Genomic DNA, 20,983 nt, shown 5'->3' with positions numbered 1-20,983 from the left:
TGATTTCTCTTTTCAACAATTTTTCTTATGTTCTTTGCCTATTCTTGGACTCGGGGAACTTACTTTTTGAGATACAAAGAACTATATGTTCAAAAGCATGCCTGAGTTTCCATGTCAGTATGTTAAACTGTCTATTTCTAATAGTTTCAACTATAAATGTACTCATGGTTTTTTTTCACATACACTTAGTTCTCCACTACTATTTACAACTTCCGTATGGCAGACCATCCAATCTATTTTGAAGGCCAGAAACCTAAGTGCCCTCTCATGATTCATCTACCTCCCTCACAACTCTCTTCTTACCCACCACCAGTTCATCACTAGTTTCCACCGGTTTTTGAGTTCTAAAATTGTGTACTATTTTCACCTCTCTCCATCATCATCCCCACCACCACCGCTAATGGTTCTCTGTAATTTGTTTTCATCTCTCACCTAGAAAACAGGGGAAGACTTTTAGTTGCTGCTACTCTGTCTTCCTAGAGTCCCCTTCTAAGCCATTCTCTTCTATTTCAGAGTGGTAGTTACAAAATATACATTTGATTTTGTTCCCAGTCTTTTCTCTTGCTTAAATTGTTCTGCTATACTCCCTTTGTTCATTGGACAAAGCTAAATTTCTTCAATATGCCTTATAAGAACTTGAATGATCTACAACCTCTGTGGGCCAACTTGGGCCATGTTGCATAGGTGTGCTGCCATTATTCAGTTTTTATGACTTTTTATGCTCCAATGCAAACGGCACTTTGCTTATACTCCTATATCTTGCTCCTCACCACTCCCCCCCACCTTCTATACCTTCTTAATTTCTTTACCTTCACAGTTCCTTCCTGAGTGAAACCCTTTCTTTACATTTTGTAAAACATAACATCTTAAAATATGCTATCAGTATATGTGATATCAGTTAATACCACTCTTACTGCAGTTACAACTCTACATTACTCTCTGTGATTGTTAAATGAATATCTATCATCATTAGACAAATTAAACATCATTGTACATTTTACATATTCCTCTCATTGTCTAGCAAGATGTCTTCCATGTACTGAGCCTCAACAAATATTAAGTGTATGAATCAACAAATTAATAAGTTGATATTCATTTTTGCTGGAGTACAACCTTGACAAATTCTTTCAGTGAGGCTCTTTGGATGGTAAAATGTTTGAGTGTCTCCATAAATAATTTATACATTTGAATGCTAAAGTAACTGAGGATAAGTCTCTAAGTTCAAACTTTTTTTTTTTTTTTTTTTTTTTCCTAAAACCTCCAAAGGTTTTGACTCATGGTCTTCTAGAAATAGTCAGTGAAATTGTCAAGCTGAAACTTTTCCTTAATCTTTTGTCTGTAGGATGCTTTATTTTCTTCTGGAAGTTTTTAGAATTCTCTTTTACCGTGAAATTCTTAAAATTCACTGAGATGCATTTATAAAGGTATGACCTTTTTTTTTTAACATTGCTTAAAACTCAGTGACTCTTTCTTTCTTTCTTTTTTTTTTTTTAAGATTTTATTTATTTATTTGACAGAGATCATAGGTAGGCAGAGAGGCAGGCAGAGAGAGAGGGGGAGAAACAGGTTCCTTGCTGGTAGAGAGCCACATGCGGGGCTTGATCCCAGGACCCTGAGATCATGACCTGAGCCGAAGGCAGAGGCTTAACCCACTGAGCCACCCAGGTGCCCCTTTTCAATCCAAAAAGTATAGTTGTTATAGACAAGGGACATTTTTCTTCTATAATTCATTTTGTTATTATTGCCACTGCTTTCACTCTGATATTTTTTAAGGAATCCCTATTATTTAGATATGGACATCCTGGACTGATTCTTCTCTCTCTCTCTCTCTCTTTCTTTTTCTTTTTCTTTTCTTTCTTTCTTTTTTTTTTTTTTTTTTTTAGAGAGAGGGTGAAGGGGGCAGGTTCAGGAAGGGACACAGGGAGAAGAAAGAGAGAATCTGAAGCAGACTCCAAGCCAAGAGCAGAGCCTGACTTGGTGCTTGATTTCATGACCCTGACATCATGCCCTGAGCCAAAATCCAGAGTCAGATGCTTAATCAGCTGAGCCACTCAGATGCCCTGGATTGATTTTTATTTTATGCTCTATGTATGTATCATTTTGCTACAAATTCTAATAAATTATCATGACATTTTATTCCAGGCTATAAATTTTATTTTTAGTCAAGTTCTTCTATTTGTTCATTTTGTCACGTTCTACTTTTATAATAAAATGTTTAGTTTCCCCCCAAAATATATTTTCTTAGTTGTCAACTCTTAAAAGACTAAATATCCTCTCATTTCTCTCTGAGGATTCTTTTTTTTTTTTTTTAAGATTTTATTTATTTATTTATTTGTCAGAGAGAGAGAGAAATCACAAGCACGGGGAGTGGCAGGCAGAGGGAGAAGCAGTTTCCCTGCAGAGCAAGGAACCCAATGTGGAACTTGATCCCAGAGCCAAAGGCAGATACTTGATCAACTGAGCCACCCAGGTGTTCCATCTCTGAGGATTCTAAATAGAATTTTTAAATTTTTCTTCTCTTCTCTGTTCTATTTCTATTTGGTCCAGGCAAAAATATTTTTGTTGTTTGCCCAAGTCCCTCTCTTTAATACTCTTATTTATGTAAAATACCTAATTTTTGTTTGTTTGTTTTCTGTTATATTAATGAATGAATGGCTAGGTTGCTTAGTATGGGTAGATGTCATAGGCTTTGCCCAGCAGATTTTCAAGTAATTTTCTCCAACAGAATACTGCAGTGCTTAGGCTCTGCCTTACTGGGAAGAGGGCTTGGTATTCTTGACTGGATGACCCTATTAGAATGCATTGACATTTCACTGGTATGTAGTGGGATGAGGCCATCCCAACTATGTATGTAAAATACCCACCTCTTACTTTCAGTCACGTCAAGGAGAGGCTTTTGTTTGTCTTTTCCTGGGTAGATCACCTTTCTCTTTACAGACCCATCCATCCACCTCTCATCTATAAGAGAATTAACTCAAAGCCCTTCTCCTTCATCCACGGAAGGAATTATACCGAGAAATGTAGTTGGTTCTCTTTAGAGAACAGCTGAAATTTTGTCCTAGAATCAGTGCTTCTGCCTTCTACTTCGTGAAATGGACCAGCCCAGCCATATAAACAAGGCCCTGATCCTCTGATAACCGACCGAAGAGTCCTTCTATTTCTTTTAATTAGGTTACTCGGGGCTTGAGTTCTACTAGATTATACTTTATTTTCTTTCCTGTGAGTGTGTCAAGCTGATGCTTTCTCTATTCTTCTTTAGACTGATCTCATCTGTTGTCTGTCACCCAGTATGTTCTGTTCTGTTCCTGAAGGTTTTTCTTGTTTTCTAGCACTGTCAAGGATTTAGTTCATCTGTTCTCTCTCTCTCTTCCCCATTTCCTGGCCATAACATATTAAAAGGTTTTGTAGGAGATTGAACAATTAAAAAAAAAAAAAAAAAAGGGCCTGCCATCTCAATTCAATCTCCTCGATTTCTTTTTCTGTCCCTTCTAGACTATTATTACATTAGGATAGAATATGTTCTTAGTCTCTGTGACATCAAGTATGATGCCATCTTCCCTGATGATTTTCAGTAAATACATAGTATTAATAAAATGATGTGGGTTTAATTCATTTTCCTTATAATTAGAGTTTTTTAGGATGCACTATCCTAAAAGGTAATATTTTAATAAAATTTATAGTACCAAAAATTGAATTATAAAACCACCTTTTTGTTGTTAATTAAATGCTTAAGTTTGGAAGAATTTGGATGCATAATACTAAGGATTTTGATTATAAAGTTTTACTCTAGTTATATGTATATTTTTGCTATTACAAACAAAAAAGATAAATTAGTAGAGCAAATGCAAATTCTCCTTTGCTCTTTGATTTACACACTCAGAATCTTCTGTCTTCTGAATAATCTTTGACCTTGAACTTGCAGTTCTACTTGTAAAGTAGTTCACAGCACACGAAAGACAAATGGAGGGGCGCCTGGGTGGCTCAGTGGGTTAAGCCTCTGCCTTCAGCTCAAGTCATGATCTCAGGGTCCTGGGATCAAGTCCCGCAACAGGCTCTCTGCTCAGCAGGGAACGTGCTTACCCCTCTCTCTGCCTGCCTCTCTGCCTACTTGTGATCTCTCTGTCTGTCAAATAAATAGATAAATAAATCTAAAAAAAAAAAAAAGACAAATGGAGCAACCAGAGGCAAAGCAGTTGTGAATCTTTAATCATTGGTTAAATATGTTCTTCTTGTCCTTTTCTAATATATAGTCACAGTTGTATTAAAAATCAATCATAATTTAAGTCATAATTCCCAATTAATTCATAATCTTTATGTATATTTCTTATAATTGAGTAAATGTAGCCCTCGTTTAGTTCCTTGTTATGGAAAATTTTGCCCTAAAAAGAATGTATATATTTGAAATTTCTTTCAGACTCTACATAATTTAAGGAAGTTTTGTAAAGTGAGCAAATAGCGACCAACCCAGATAACTTTCCCCTGAACCTCATAAAGTCAAAGCAGCATATTCATTTCTGTGAATCCTGTCTCTCGGAGCTTTGTGGAGAGTTCTGTAATGCATCCTACTGGGAGCATACTCTGTTACTAATGCTTCCTATATTAAGAAATTTCTATCTTCAAGCTTTTAATGAATGAGTATTAACACAGCTTGTAATTAAACATGGCTTTTCAAGAGTATTCCCAGTGCAAATTCTTCCTTTACGTAGCCATTTTGACTGATCCACACTGAAGGTTTTATACCAGTACATCTTTTTCTTTGGTAATGGTTTCATTAGCACCAGTTCACAATCTTTTACTTTTAATCTGTAAGGCTTTAATGTCAGAGAGGGAGATTGATGTTACTGCTGCTACTGAAATATTAGGCTTAGACTAAGCACACTATAAAGTGACATGAGACGTTCAAGGTGTCTCAGTCCTGACAGAAACTACTCATTATCTAATTAGGCTCTGAAAGCCTTAGCAGAAATTTCCGGCCTTATGTGAAAATGTTTCAAGAGGAGCACATCATTGAAAGGTTCAGTTTTAAGGATGCCTTATTGTACAAATAGAATTCTGATATATTTGGAGGCTCTGACAGGTCATGAGTCTTAAGATAATTCCCTCATCCCCTGTGATTTTTCTCTGCTATAATTCTATATCTATTTATCCATTTTCCTAGTTATTTCTACCACGTAAATTTTATAGTGGAATTCACATCTTAAATATATATGTTTTCTTTAAAGCATATTTGCTTCTTAACCTGTGTTTATCTAATTAACATAAAAAATTTAATTAGTCTAAATTCCCAAAAGTATGCTTTTCAGAGGATATGGCAACATAAACATTTGTTTTAAAGTGGGAAAATCTTCAGTTTGATGAATGGAGTTTGCCTGCTTAAAGTGCTTTGTTCCCAGTAATGGTCACAATAATAGGAACTGAGTTAGAAGGCACATTCCACATTTTCATACATTTAGCCTTCTTAACTTATTTCTTGTCAAGATAGCTAGACATGATATAAGATAATACTATATTGTAAATGATCTAGAGGAATTCTAACACTTAGGTACAGTTAGGCACTTTTATCCCCAATTTTTTTTTTTTTTTTCAGCTGTGCATCACACTTCAATCTTATCAGATTAGGAAGACTTGAAGCTCATATGAGTAGTTCTACCTCTAGTTTAGGATTGCAGGGAAGCTGATTTAAACACCATTTTCAGGTTTTTGAAGCAGTGTAACTCAGAGCTTAACTCAGTATAAGCTCTGAAGTCTGGCAGGTGAAACTCTGAATCCTATCTCTGCTACTTTCAAATGTGACCTGTAAAATCACATAACCTCCTAAGCCTTGGTTTTCTTATTTACTAGTAAAATAGGCACGATAGGCCTTTTTCTATAAACTTAGTGTGAAATGTAAATGAGATGCTATGTATATGCATTTACCACAGTGCCTGGTCCATAATAGGTGTTCAATAAATGTTTAATGTTACTCTCCTCTTATACTCACTTGAGAAACTATGAACTAAGAGAAACTGTCCTGGTTGCATTACTAGGTTTGTTTCTCTAAGCCGATTCTCTCCTTTAACTAGTGGCTACACAGGAAAAGATGATACACAGTGACATATTGCCATGAGATGGTGTGAAACACTTATTTTACTGCAATACATCTTGGCCTCTGCATTTGACCATACTTCCATAATAAAGCATATATCGGCTATCTGTGTGTGTGTGTGTGTGTGTGTGTGTCTGAGTTTGTGTTTTCCTTGCACCCTATTTTACTTTTTGAAACAGATCTTTTCTCCCAGGACACAGGAATAGATGAGAACTTAGTGTAGGAGAGTAATAGTATTTTACCCACTCTGGTCACAGACTCTAAGGCAGGGATGGGGGCCCATGGACCTGTTAAGTAGAGTAAAAGTAAATCCCTAAGATTCCTCAAATCGTGTATATTACTGTTATAACAATTTGCTCATAAATACACACTGATTATATTTTTTCTGCTTAATATAAATTTCCCCAGATTTTCTGATCAATAACTTAAGATTTACATAACTTTATGCATTTAGCATTAAGTGTTAGAGTCCTCCAATGACAATATAATCAACATGTCACTAACTTGCTTCAGAGGAGAGGTTTCAGTTACGTTTCAACGTTATATGTATCTAATAAGATATCCAAATAGATGTATAAAAATCATTTTTCTGATAGAGTTAATATTTCATTTGCTCTAAAATACTCGCCTAACAGGTGGGGGCCAGAGGGATTACAGAATCAGACACCCAAACTCCCTTTCTTCTCTTATTCTCTTCTACTGTAATTGGGGTGGGGGACTTAGTCCTTGGCAGTCATATCCGAGAGCTTTTTGGCTAGACGTGATTTTGGCTAGACCTTCTTTTTCTCTCCCCTCATCAACAGTTTAGTGTTCCAGGGATTTCCTATTATTAAACTACCCCAAATACTTGTCTCCCAACCCTCATCCTTGCCTTAGATTATGGGGCTGGGTTGGTAAAGTACTATGACTGGCCCAGTCTATGTTATAAACCCACTCCTGCATGCTGGGGTTTAGGGTCTGTTACATAAGATAGATAGGAGTACCAAGTATATTCTCAGATACGCATACACTACACAGCCAATAAAGAATATGCTCCATTTATTTAAGTATGCTATAAGAGAAAAATCAACCTATAATTTACTTAGGTGAAGAATTGAAGACAAGAAGACCTGTGATACTTAGGATAATATCAGTATCTCCAATTGGGCTTGAATAGAAAGTGGGAGTAATAGAAAATGAGTTTTGGAGTTTAAATTGGGACCACACCATAGAAGGTCTTGTTTACGGGTCTAGCAGATTGGATATGTTGCTGAAAGCTTTGATATTTTCTGAGAACAAGTACTAAAATAAGAGCTATATTTCAGTGCTATGTAGCTGGGATTTTAGTATGGATAGCAGGAGGTAGATATTAAAGAGGAAAAGAGCTCTAGAATGTCATTTCGATAGATTGAGGAAGAGGTTAGAAGGTGATTACAATAGATTCGATATGAGTTAATGAGGATCATAACTGTGGGGAGAAGAGTGAAATGAGTGACTGAGACATTATCAAAGTAGGCGCAACGGGATTAGTGGCTGTCACACGAGCAGGGAATCAATAGGGGGATAAGAATAGAAATAATGAAGAAGACTCTGAGACTGCAAACCTGGCTGATTTTGAAGATTGTGGTGCTTTTGTAAAAAAGAAAAATAGAAAACATAGCGGGAGGAACTGGTTTACAGGGAAAGAATAATGAGCTCTTTTTTGAGCATATGGTATTTGAAGTTAAAGAAATGTCCAGAAGGCAGTAAACTCGTGGTGCTAGAATTTCATCGAATGATCAGTTGCTAGACGTGTGTGGAATCAGTTACAGATGAGAGACAGTTCTAGGATTATAAATCCATACACACATGCACACACATATACGTGTATGTATGATATGTCTGTATGTGTATGTAATATGTGCTGCGCATGAGGGTAGGTGGGAGTGAGTATGCATGTGCGTAGAAAGAAAGGAGAATTTTGTGGGAATGTTACTGTGTAGAGTGTACTGGGATGTGACATTAGGAGGCGATGAACCTCATTATTGGAAATAATGGTTAATTTATATAATTGGGGAAAACAGACTAGAGATGATAACTGTTTTCTAAAATCTTATGGGCTATTAGTTGGAAGAGAAATAGGATGACAATCTGGCAGAGACTGCAAGAAATTGTATTTTAATAGAGAAACTTAAGATCCTGTAATTCAGATCCAATAACATCCAGTTGTTAAGGATAATGTTTTCTCTTTTATAAATGCCATAATTTAGCATCAACCGAGGGTCAGACGGGAGTCTAAATAGACTTGTATTAGTTTCCAATGGCTGCTGTAATAAATCACCACACTTTTGGTAGCTTGAAACAACAGAAACTTATTGTCTTAGGATTCTAGAGGTCTGGAGTCCGAAATCACTTTGGGCAGAAATCAAGCTGTCCGCAGGGACGCTCCAGGGGAAAAGCCATTGCTTACCTCTCCCAGCTTCTGGTGACTGCCGGTAGTCCTTGATTTCCAACCCAACAGCCTCCATCCCCTGACATCATGGTCGCACTGCTGCCTTTTACTCTGTGTGTACCAGATGTCCTTCCAACCCTCCTATGCAAGAATACCTGTGGTTGACTTCACGTCTCCAGACGAATTCACCATCTCACTATCCTTAATCACATCTGCAAAGACTTGATCATACAAAGTGACATTTACAGATTCCAGGTATTAGGAACAGATGTATTTTCTGGGGCTGCTTTTCAGCCTCCTTTAAGACTCTTCCTCACACGTATCTTTACGTAGGGCGACTCTAGGAGGGAGGTACCATATTTTTAATCCCTCTTAAGCAGAATGGGAAAATGAGCCTTGAAGACACCCATAGCTACACATAGCTAGTAGGGGTCAGAACTTCACTTCAAGCACAGTTTTGCCATTTCAAAGGTAGAACTTTTTTTTTTAACTGTCGCACGACTTCACCTTAAACTGCTGTGAGCGTCTATGTTTCCGTTTTCCATGCACCGTACTGATTCTGCACTGAGCTGCTTCCGTAATAGGCACACTTTTATGAATCTCAAAGTGAAAAGAGGTGGCACTCACATTAAATAGTATGGCAGCTACAAAATGTTACATCTCACTGACCATTGTTAGAAGTACTTGAAAAGTACTTACTGGCAGGCAGGCACTCAAGATCTGAAGAGATCTGACAAATAAAAATCCCCTCAACTGTGACTTTCCGCCAGCAATTGATACTGCTTCGGGGAATCCAAGAGTATTACTCTCTCTCTCTCTCTCTCTCTCTCCTTTTTTTTTTTTCCCCTTCTTTTTGCCTTGTCACAACCTCTTCTTCCCCTCTTGTCATCAAAAATTTTTTTCTCGAGCCGGAGATAGCTGTTTCATATTTATAACAGCAACGATAATTTACAACCAGCATGGTTTTATGTTCACATAAATTTGTTATACACAGCACATCGTAAGTGTAGCCCCCGCCTATATTTACAAAGCGCCTTTTTTTCCCCTCCCAGGGCCATCAGATGTGTTGTAGATTTAACCTCTCATTAATCCTTGCCAAGCACCATGCAGGTGTTATGATCCACAGGTTATGGATGTGGAACAAGCAAGAGTTGGCGTGTGTTCACAAGTTTGAAAAAGAGATAAATTATCTGTCTTATACAGAATGTTGCTTGACAAGGGAGGTCATTAGAAGGTGACCACCTAGGTACATGGAAAAACACTCTAACAATATCAATAATAAGGAATGGTGGATTTGGTAGTAGGAACCCAGGATTACATTGTCTTAATTCCCAATTCCAAAATGAGCCTGGGCATCTTAATGGAATTTTGTAGGGTTTTGTTTGTTTGTTTGTTTGTTTGTTTTGTGAGGGGGGTTATTTATTTTCTTAAACACAAAAATGATCACTGTACCACAGAATCCTAGCTCCCATGAGTGAAATGCGGAGGTCAGTTTTAAATGTAGCCCTCGGACAAGGTGTCGGTAACCATTTCACATGTGATCAGTCTTCTAAAAGGACAACTGGACAAGTAATACCTTTCCTACTAGAAATATTTAGGTGTAACAACCCAGTACAATCACATAAGTGATGTAGAATTCTTCTGAAGAGCAAAGAAAATGGGTTTTCTTCATTATTTATGGTTCCCAAATACTTTTTATTTCTCTTTAGTAACTTGAAAGGAATAATATAGGGACCTTCCCAAAGGAATACTTAGAGTAACTAGAGAGACTGTAAGCCCCTTCTTATACCCCACTGCCAAAGGCTCATCTTCTTTTTTTTTTTTTTTTTTGCTTGTTTTTGTTACACCTTGTAAGCTTAATTATACTTGGGTTTATCTTTTTTTAGTTAAAAGAAGACAAAACAAAAAGATGTTCTTTGGGAATAAAACAATTCCCTACATGCTTAGACATTCTTTTGTAGGGAAGACTAATTTCATTTAATTCAGTTCAACAATGAGTTACTGAATTAGTATAAGCCCAGTCATGGGGATGGTGCTTCAAGAAATGCAAACTAAAATTTTGCATGTGTGTCTTGTGTGTATGCATTGTGGAAGTTAAAAGTCGTGTAGAAATGACTATTATTTAAGACAAAAATAGGCTCCATACTTTGAGACAGATTCAAACAAACTGCTATGGGTCATTAAGGGAAGAGGAACAAGATATTATAGCCAAACGTGAGAATGGAAGGTTTTATGCTGAAAACACCATTTGGCACGGGCTGTGAAGAATGAGGAGCATAGATAGAATACAGTCCATGGGGAGGGGAATGGGCATGGGTTAAGTAAGGCATTTACCGAAAGCAACACGTATGTTTTGGCTGCTACATGGGGAGCAGTACCGGATGGACTGGGATAATCGCTTGAGTCACACTAGGAACAATCCTCAGTGCCAAAATGCAGTATGCAAGCTTCATCCTGTGTGCAGAGGGAACTAACTATTTGGAAGGCTTTTGTACAAGTGAGATACTTGAATGGCATTAGACTTCAGGAATATTTATTTAGCAAATTTGCAAAAATAGTTTGAAGTGGGACTAAAAGCAATTCGGAGAGCTGGTTAGGAGACACAGTAAGAGGTAACGAGAAACCTGTTAGAAGTGGTGGGGAGGGACAGAAATGAAGGGATTGATTTAAGAGCCACCGTAGAAATAGAATTAACAAGACCTGGAAATAATCGGAAATAAGGAATGAATCCATTGGGTAGCCAAAGTTGACCTTGGATATTGTCTACAGAAATAACTACTAGGAAGACACAGATGTATGAAATGCAAGGAAGATGATAAGATTACTTTTGAAAACCTCCTCAAATATATTTTCAATTAAACATATATTTTCTCTCACATTTTTTCTTAATACTACAGTACATTTGCTTATTTACTTAATTATTTCTCACTTTATTTACATTTGGTTCAGTGACAAAACAAATCACTGAATTGAACTGAGTGACACAAGGAAACAAAACATGGTCACCATCTTCATCGAAACCATAACCACTTTGAGGAAGCATAAGACAACAGATATGTGACTTTGGGACAGATGTTTCTGTGGGGATGATGGGAGCTTTCTTACCTCTCTGTGGTCATCTTGGTGAATATTTAGTAACATAAAAGGTAGTGAATATTCATTCAGTAATGATTGATAGAGTAAGTAGTAGATACTATAGATATCCATAGGAGTAAAGATCATTTTATTAATTTGGTCAAGCAATTACTCTGATTAAGGCTTCATGATAGGCTAGAAAGGCAGTTTCTACCTTCAAGGCATTTATGGTTTGAGACTGGGAGACACACTGTAAATAAATAAGTACAATCAAAAGTTAGCAGGTACAGGGTAGATCAAAAGAATGGACCAGTGACTAATCAGGATGTAGAAAGGAATACCACAGCATGTTTATCTTTCCAAATTACACTTCTTTTATTTTCTTTTTTATTCCTCTTCATTCATAAAAACATTAAGTAATGATGGTAGAGACTGTAGAAAACATAAAGAAATGAGTTTAATTTTTCTCATATAAAAGTTGAACTTTATTTATTCAAATAGCCTTTTACTCTAAGGTGAACTCACCTCCTGCATGGACTTTAAGTTTCAATTCAGTGTGAGAATTTAACTAATAAATTAAAAATAATGCCCATTCCTTAGTTCACTCCAATCACAGTTTACTCCTGCTCCCTCCTTCCTTTCCTTTACAAAAGTTAGTTACCGATGTATTACTGTCACCCTAAGCCTGACCTACTTGTGTGTGTGTGTGTGTGTGTGTGTGTGTGTGTGTCCTTCTTGTACTTATCACTATGCCTGGTCCATGATAGGTGCTCAACAAATGTTTAGCAAATCAAAATGGAGTTTTTTCCCTTTTGACTCAACTGCTTAATACCTAGAGACATGTGGTGCTAATATTTAAGATGGATTGGTTCATTCTTTTTAAGTAGCACATAACCATTCACAGATCATTGAATTTAGTACTATTAAAGGGTAATATTCCTTCTGGGAATTGTGCCTGTTGCAGATATATTTTACATATTCAGTCTTTTTTTTATCATCACTAGGCAGGTAAAGAGATTAAAATAAAAGGTGTTTTCAAGTGTGCAGTTGTACACATAGACTGCATTTGGAAATGGCTGTGTATTCCAAGAAAAATATGGAATTATTTAATGTGCTTACACCCAGAACTACCCAGAATTCACCTGTCTTTTTTTAAAGATGAAAATATTAATGTTTAATTTCTGTACTACACTAGCCACCCAAATGACTTAGAAAAGCTATAACTTCCTCCTTTTTGTATCAGTGTAATAAAACTCAGTGGAATTAATCATAAGCCCTGTTTTACCCAATTTTACACTTTTGGCCCGTTGTGATACTTTCAATTTGTTTTATTGTGTTTAATGTAATGTTTTTACTATTGCCTTTAATTCACACATTTTAACAACTAAAAAGAGAGCTTTTGTGTTTTATTTTTTCAAATAAGTTCCTTTTAGAATATGAAAATTTAATACTTCATAGCCTCTCAAATCTGTTGGAGAGAACTTCATGGCAAATTGCTTCGACATACGTTCTCTCCTTTCTTAGTATATCCCTGTGACTAGGTATTTCTGTTCTTATTTCATTTTTACTGAGTAAAAAACTGAGGCCTCACGGGGCTAAGAGACAGCTGGAAGCCATGTGTTTGTAGATACCACGTGTAGAGTCAGAGTTAGAGGGGAAGGATTTGGGTCCCTCTGTTCGTTCTCTCAAAATTCAGATAAGCAAATCAGCCATACTATCGATGGCCAAATCACACAGGATATTTATGCTGAGTAATAACAATTGACATCATGAACATTTACATATGCCAAGCCCCACCTAAGTGCTTTATATGTGTTAGCTCTTTAAGCCTTACCATGATTTTGTGGAAACAGAGGCACAAAGAAAATCGCCCATGGAAAACACACCTAGTAGGTTATTAAACTAGGATGTGAGCCCAGCCAGTCTGCACTGTGATGCCTTAAATGTTAATTGTATTTGCCTGCGTTTCCATGAAAGGAACAGATTTAAAGAAACAAATATAAACTGGTAATGTCTTCTAAACTACACTACCTGTCAGTAAACTTAGAGAAAGTTATCCTTGAACCATGTAATTCTGTGAAGTACTGTAGTGGAAATTGAATTTGTTTCCCCATTCTAAGAGGTAACTTTTATTAGTGGTCACTCATTAATTTTTTATATATTTAATATCTGATTAGAATTTTACTGTGTGGAAAATCCCTTCCTATTCATTATATAATTTAGAATTACAGAACTTCATAACATAAATGAATTTAGGGGCCAACCCCAACATTTTAACGACAAGAGGTTAGAGAGGTTCCATGACGAACACAAAACACAAAGCACTTAACCAAACTCAAAGCCAGATCTTCCAAGGTCATTCCCACACTGAAGAAAAATGTGAGCGTAATAAATGAGTATTGTATGTGTGCGTGTGTGTGTGCGCGCACATGGGTGTGTGCATGTTGTGTACTGACTGTTCTTTAAAAAAAATAATATTTGTAGAGGGGCATGACTTAATTGACTGACTTGCACGTCTCCTAGGTACGGCTGTCATTCCCCTGAAAGAGGATCAACTCCTAGATGAAAATCCTAATCTGTTTAATGGCAAATAGCCAAATGAAAAGATTTAATTGCCCAAATACTTTTGGGAAAGTTTCTAGGTATACATATGTATTGGATATTTTTAAATAATTAACTCCTTTTAAAAGTTAAATAAGTAACAGATTTGCTTATTCATTGATTTGTTGCTTGTTCTAATAATTACTGGTGAGCTTATTTATGTGATGGAAGCAAGCCCGGCCAGTTAAGACCACCAAATTACATTTTGTTTTCTTTTCTTAAACTCAGTCTGTCTGATGCTCTAACTTGGAAGGCAACATGCTTTTAAGAAGATAATTTTACATATTTATTCTATCACTAGTTGAAGAGACACAGAGAAGTTTCTGACACACATGCTTTTCCCATACATACAGGACTTGGAATTGGTGCTATTTAAATAATTTTTCATTTTGTGCTTAGGACTTTTCCTGTGGCTTTGGTTCATTGAATGGAATAATGTAAAATTAGAGTTTTAAATTATCCCTGGAAGCCTGCAATTAGCAGGCATTCTCAAGAAAACTAAGCAAATAGAGTAAATCATTACTTCCTATGCATTTTGTTCATTTTTCTTAAATTTCATGTCATAAAAAGCCCATAAGTCATTTTATTATTGTATCTTAGCTCCAGTTTGAATCCACTAAGTTATCACTAATTATTTAAAATATGCTTAATCAAATTGCAGTAATAATACATAATATGTTATGCATTATCAAAAATTCTGACATTAATCAAAAGAAGACTATTTGTTCCTGCCAGTGATTTATACAGAAACTGTCATAATATTCTGTACATTAAAAAGTGTGGACAAGAGAAAGTTAAACCTTTTCCTATAAGTCATAATAGAAATACCTGAGCCAAACATCTGAGCCAGACTTACCTAAAGATAATTTATGATATAGAAGAAGTGAAAATTAAAAGTGTGTATTTGCTGTTTCTGGTTAATAACTGGACCTATTCTAAGTTCTTAAAAAAGAAGAAGTTCTTAAAATCATAATAAATTCATTTTCCCACATCTTTTTTTCAGAATTTAAAGTCTGTAGTGGGAGATATTCTAAAGTATTCATGCATTTTAAACACTCAGTGTTATAAAATATCAGAAAATAGCCTGTGAGCTTCACCAGAGAACTTACTATGAGCCTCCTCTAGATCCTGACACAGTGCCTGGCTCATAGTGATACTCCATACCACTCCACTGGCTAAACTGCTTGGTGCCTCCTTCACGGAAGTCTTCCTGGGTGTTCTGTCCTATACTTCAAGAGCAATTCATTTCTGACATACATACGTTGCATTCTGTTGTACTGTGGAGTTTCTGCATTCATCTGTGTATATATTGGGAGGACTGGGAGGAGCCTTATTTCCATGAATAAATTGTAATGCCATTAGGCATAATAATCATATGTAATTTAGTTAGCTAACACATGAACTTTATATAACTCCCCAGCAAATGTCATTAAGCGTCTTTCTCCCAGTGAATAAAAACAGAATGAAATATTTGCTCTGGTGGTACCTAATACCCTTTTTCCATGCTGTTTTCCATTCTGATGTTACTTTTCTGCCTTGGTATCTCTATCAAATGTTCTATTCCCCAGCCTAATAACAGAAAAATGATTTCTCATCACTCAATTATCCTTAGATATAAATTGGTTTTCCAGGTATTTGAAGTTAATCTTTTAGTCATTATTGGGAATGAAAATCACAGACTCTTCTGTGGGTATTTCTGGTTAAAGTAATGCAGGAGACAGACATAAAAGGTAAAAAGCGTTTATTTATATCCTATTTTGGCATAGGCCAGTGGGTCTCATGCTAGCTTGAGGTCACACTCACCCATAAAGATAATTAGATAAATAGATGCTACACCTCCTCCACCACCCTGAGCTCCACATAAACACATACATGCAAACTCTTGAGCAAACTTAAAATCTTCAGAGATGTCCCTAAACATCTGCACATTAGAAAAAGAAATGATAATGGTGTACTCTGATTGTTGAGATTTATTTTATTAGACGCTTTTATATGGTATTTCATTTGATCTCAACCTATGGGGAAAGTACTATTACCCCATTTTACAGATGAGAAAATTGAGGCTTAGAGGAACTATGTACCTTGCTCAAGGCCACTAGACTATTTGCCAGAGAGCTAGAATTTGATTCCAGATCACTAGGATTTTAAACCCATTTCCATTTCAATATCATTACCACTAAAATCTGATGCCACTGAAACACTGATCCTACAAGTAATGCCGGAGAAGTTGGCTAATGCCGGTGTGGGTCTATTAGTTAAGGTGCCAGAAGAAAGAGAAGGCATATTCAGTTGGGTAATTTAAGAAAAGTTAAATATTGACAGTTTACAGCAGAGTGGCAGTACCCTCATGCCAATTACAGTGGACATGGCGAACACTGTGGGCCTGAAGATGTGAACCTCTGTTTAATAGACTATGGAAAGAGGGGTTCCAGAAAGAGGGAGGGAGGGGAGAGAGGACATAGCTGCCAGACAGGGCTATGCCTCTTGGTCCAGGAATACAGTGAGATCCTGAAATCCTGGGGGTGGGATGGGATGAGGGCATGGTCTTGCTAGTCTTTATCATTGGCTGAATTCAACTGAAAGCCAGAAGGCAAGGGAGCCTGAGGACATAGTTGTGCCCATCAGCCACTAAGGAGAAAGGAATGTTGAGAATGGATCTGGGTTAGTAAGCAAGGAGTGTTAATAAGTACATCTTCTCTGCCCCCATCCCTCAGACCCACCCCCATTCTCTCTTACCGTAAGTGAAAATGGCAGAGACTTTAAAAAAAAAAAAATTGCTGTTAGGTTTTGTGCTCCTTAATCCATGGTTGTGATATTTTTGAAATGTATTGGTGTGCTTTCAGCATTTCTTAGAGTTTCACTGTACTGTGAATAAGGGAAGTATGAAATATTAGTTAAGACCTTCCCTCAAACAGGTACATCTTCTTTAAAGTTTTGAGGATTTTTTTTATTTGTTTGTTATTGGTTATGTCAATTCAGATACAGTTTACATAACAAAAGGCACCCATTTTAGTTACACAATTCTATCAATTTTCACAAATGTATACTGTCCTATAGCTAACAGTACAATCAAGATATAGAATATTTCCATCATTCCAAAAAGTTCCAAAGCATTTTTTAATCTTAATCCCACCCAAGTCAAATTTCACCCTCTCAAATGTTTGGTATCCTCTTTTGCTTCTTCTGATTGTACATAGGAAAATTGGTAATATTGCCCAATAGAATGTTGCAGATAGTAGATGCTTTTATGGCAAGTACTTTTTTTATAAAAGTTGATTTGTGTCCCCACTTTTCTGAGTAGTATAATGTATTTTTTACTATATATTAGACTGATTTACTATATATTACTATACTTATTTACTATATTTATTATTCATATTATAGATTATATTATTTAATATAATATGTAATATTTTATATATAATATATACTTGTATTTTATGTTATATATAATTATATATGTCATATATAATTATATATTATATATATTTTTTAAAGATTTTATTTATTGATTTAACAGACAGAGATCACAAGTAGGCAGAGAGGCAGGCAGAGAGAGAGGAGGGAAGCAGGCTCCCTGCCAAGCAGAGAGCCTGACGATACGGGGCTCGATCCCAGGACCCTGGGATCATGACCTGAGCCAAAGGCAAAGGCTTAACCCCCTGAGCCACCCAGGCACCCCTATATATTATATATTTATTATTATTTACTATATATAATTCGTTTACTATATATTAGACTGAGGAAAGATTCATAATTTTGGCTACAGATTGAAATCACCTAGTTCTATTAAATGGCCCCATGGCCTGATAGCATCTTATTGTAGTGGGATGTTTAGGGTTAAGACCAAGGCATCAATAAGCTAAGCTTTCCGAATAATTCCATATGTGGTCAAACTTGAGACCCGATAGATCAAACCGATTGTTCTCAACTCTGGCTACACAATAGAATCTTCTGGGCAATTGCTTAAAAATACTGATGCCTTTCCCCACTCCCCATTTTGATTTATATGACCTGTTTATAAAAATTGGCTACAGGAAAAAAATAAGATTTGAGTAACATATTTCTCAATGGTTGGGCTTTAGTTAATCAAGGTTTTATTATAGTTCTGTGTATCTGGTAGCATTCAGTAAATGTTAAATGGAGGTCCTAATCCCAAAGCGGAGTCAAGAAGAATAAAATAGGCTCCCTCTTGGAAGAAAACTGTTTGTGTATTTGAAATAATTATTTTGGCAAACTATCACTTTCTGAAAATTGTCCTCCTAGGTAATTTACCTCAAATGGTAAACTTTGTATTTTAAGAAAATAACTGTATTTCAATTTTATTTTTTCATCATACTATTAGGCACATATATATATCTTGCCTCACTTTCATAATTCTCTTCAAGGAAGTAGACAGAAAACAAGATTTAGAGACTGAGGATAAGATTTAAACCAGTCTCCCACTTGGAAACATAAATGAGGCTATTGAGCCTCTGAAGCTGAAGAGTACTACTATGTAAAATAGAGCAATGGTACTTTCTGCTTTTATAATGTAAATATATACACCAAGGACTCCTAGCCCAATAAGTAGAACAAAAATGAACTACATGTCTCATGAAACAGTTATGGGACTAACAAAACATGTACATATAATATCTTTTTAGATTTCAGGAACTAGTAACTAAAATAACAAAAATCTTCTTTTCAGCATAAAGTTATTGATGATTTATCATGGCAGAAATGCTCATTAAGAAAACCCCCTAAACTCGATTGTATAAATAATTAATCAGCAAGATGCATGTTTCAATGTGCATTAATAAAGCTAGGTGTCGTATTTAACCCCTCAAATATAAACTAATGCAACAAACAGTGATTTTTTGAAGATTAATGTTCTTGGTTTAAAATTTTAAAAATGTAAAGCTTATTTAATTTGACCTTCCCACTACTCATTTAATTATTCTACTTGTTATTTTTTTTTTCTTTTCTTTTCTTTTTAGGACCACCTCAGAAAATAGTGTCACCTAAACAAGAACATGAAGATAGGAAACATGACAAAGTCACAGATAAAGGAAGTGAAAGTGGGACTTCCTGTAATGAGCTCTCCACTTCCAGCTGTGACAGCCACTCCGAGGCCAGCACTCCCCAGGACAACCCACCCAGTGCCCAGCAGGCAACAGCTCACCAACCCAACACCTTAACATTGGATCGCCCTTCCAAAAAGGCACCTGTGCAATGGATGCCCCCACCCGACAAACGCCGAAACAGTGAACTCTTTCAGACACTCATCAGCAAGTCCCGGGAAACAAATCTATCCAAAAAGAAAGTCTGTGAGAAGCTAAGTGTGGAAGAAGAAATGAAAAAGTGTATTCAGGATTTTAAAAAAATCCACATTCCAGATTATTTTCCAGAGCGCAAACGCCAGTGGCAGTCCGAACTGTTGCAGAAGTACGGCTTATAGTAATCGTCACATTCCTGCCGTGTTTCGGTGACATTCGATGTTTACTACAGTGTTGCCGCCTGACTATATCCTAACAATGGTCAGTGTGATTCTTGCTGCTCTTCCTTTTTGTGAACAGTGGACGTGGGACAGTCTTTTCTTTCACTCTTTTTTGTTGTTGTTGTTTTTAGAAATATGATTTTGAAAAAAGAAAAAAAACACAAATGTTAATTCAAAATGGCATATCTGATTCAAACCATTTTGCAAGAATGAAAGTAAAATGTGCATGATCAAGAAGCTTCAAATCTTGATTTTTTGAACTGTGGTCAACTGGATATGTTTGTCATTTTGTAACTTGCCAAAAACAAATCATCGTATCGCTCCAACGAAAATGACAATGTGGGTGAAGCGACACCAAGTAAAATGTTCGATGATGGTTTGGGGGACCCAAATCCAAAACTGTTTAAATGTTAATGCAATAAAACAAGTTATTATTTTTGCATGAACACAATGTAACAAATAAATCACAAGACGTAGGGAAGATCTGTTTGTTGCTTGGAAAGAAAAAATTACAAAAAAATTAAGAAAAAAAAAGTGTTTCAGGCAAAGCCTGTAAATGTAAACTGTCTAGGAGATTGATTTTATTTGTTCTGGATCTGTGATATTTTTGTGTATGTGTATGGTGTTCTGTATGTTAAGATGGTGTAAATATGCCTTATGCTGTTGTGTTATGGCACTGACATTCATCTATTAATGCTAGTCATGATTATTTCTGTGAAATGAGTCCTTACATCAGGCTGTGAAAATTGGTCTAATGATGCTCTGAAAGATCCTATTATCGTGTTAATCAAAATAATTGAGGGAAATGGTAAAAAGCTTTATGTATTTATTAAAAAAAGGAAAATATATTAGAATTCCTCGATTTCTGTTGACTCTTCTTTGAAAATACTCAATTGTCGCATGGTCTTCCATGTTCCTTTAAAATCCCAAGCTGGAGAATGATATGTTCAACTGTAATGTTGACAAGATAGAATTTTAACATAATTCAAAATGGATATAGAGTCCAATCCAGATAGCCCTGGGATTGATTAATAAACCCTTAACCCACAAGAGAAAAAGACTTCAGCTGAGAATGCACTAACCTTCTAGTTTGGCTGACAACCAGATTGAAAGCTTCTCTAAAAACAATTGGGAAGTTACCTCCTACAAATTAAGAGACAAAAATGTCAATAGCAAGTGGAAAGTTTCGCCTGAATGACAAAAGATTTCTTCCTGATTGCATATATGGAAATGAGCTTTCTTTTACCACAGGCTATAGTTTTTGCCTCACCATCTCTATAGAAAGAAATACATAATATCATGAAATTTCACTAAGAAAGAGGCTGAGAGAGAA

The 20,983-nt window shown here is 36.1% G+C and overlaps 1 protein-coding gene across 1 annotated transcript in view; it reads left to right on the top strand.

The window, feature by feature from the left end:
- Window positions 1–20,149, top strand: part of KCTD8 (potassium channel tetramerization domain containing 8) — a 247,989-nt gene extending 227,840 nt beyond the window's left edge. Inside the window, exon 2 of the mRNA XM_080797781.1 lies at window positions 19,151–20,149. Within this exon, the coding sequence (XP_080653907.1) occupies window positions 19,151–19,611 (461 nt within the window). The 3' untranslated portion in view covers window positions 19,612–20,149. The remainder of the gene's footprint in view (window positions 1–19,150) is intronic.
- The last annotated feature ends 834 nt before the right edge of the window (window positions 20,150–20,983 follow it).

The sequence above is a fragment of the Martes martes genome (assembly GCF_963455335.1).
Source record: "Martes martes genome assembly, chromosome: 2".
NCBI classification, from domain to species: domain Eukaryota; kingdom Metazoa; phylum Chordata; class Mammalia; order Carnivora; family Mustelidae; genus Martes; species Martes martes.
Note: the sequence above shows the minus strand (reverse complement) of the source record. Positions and strands in the feature narration are given on the sequence as shown.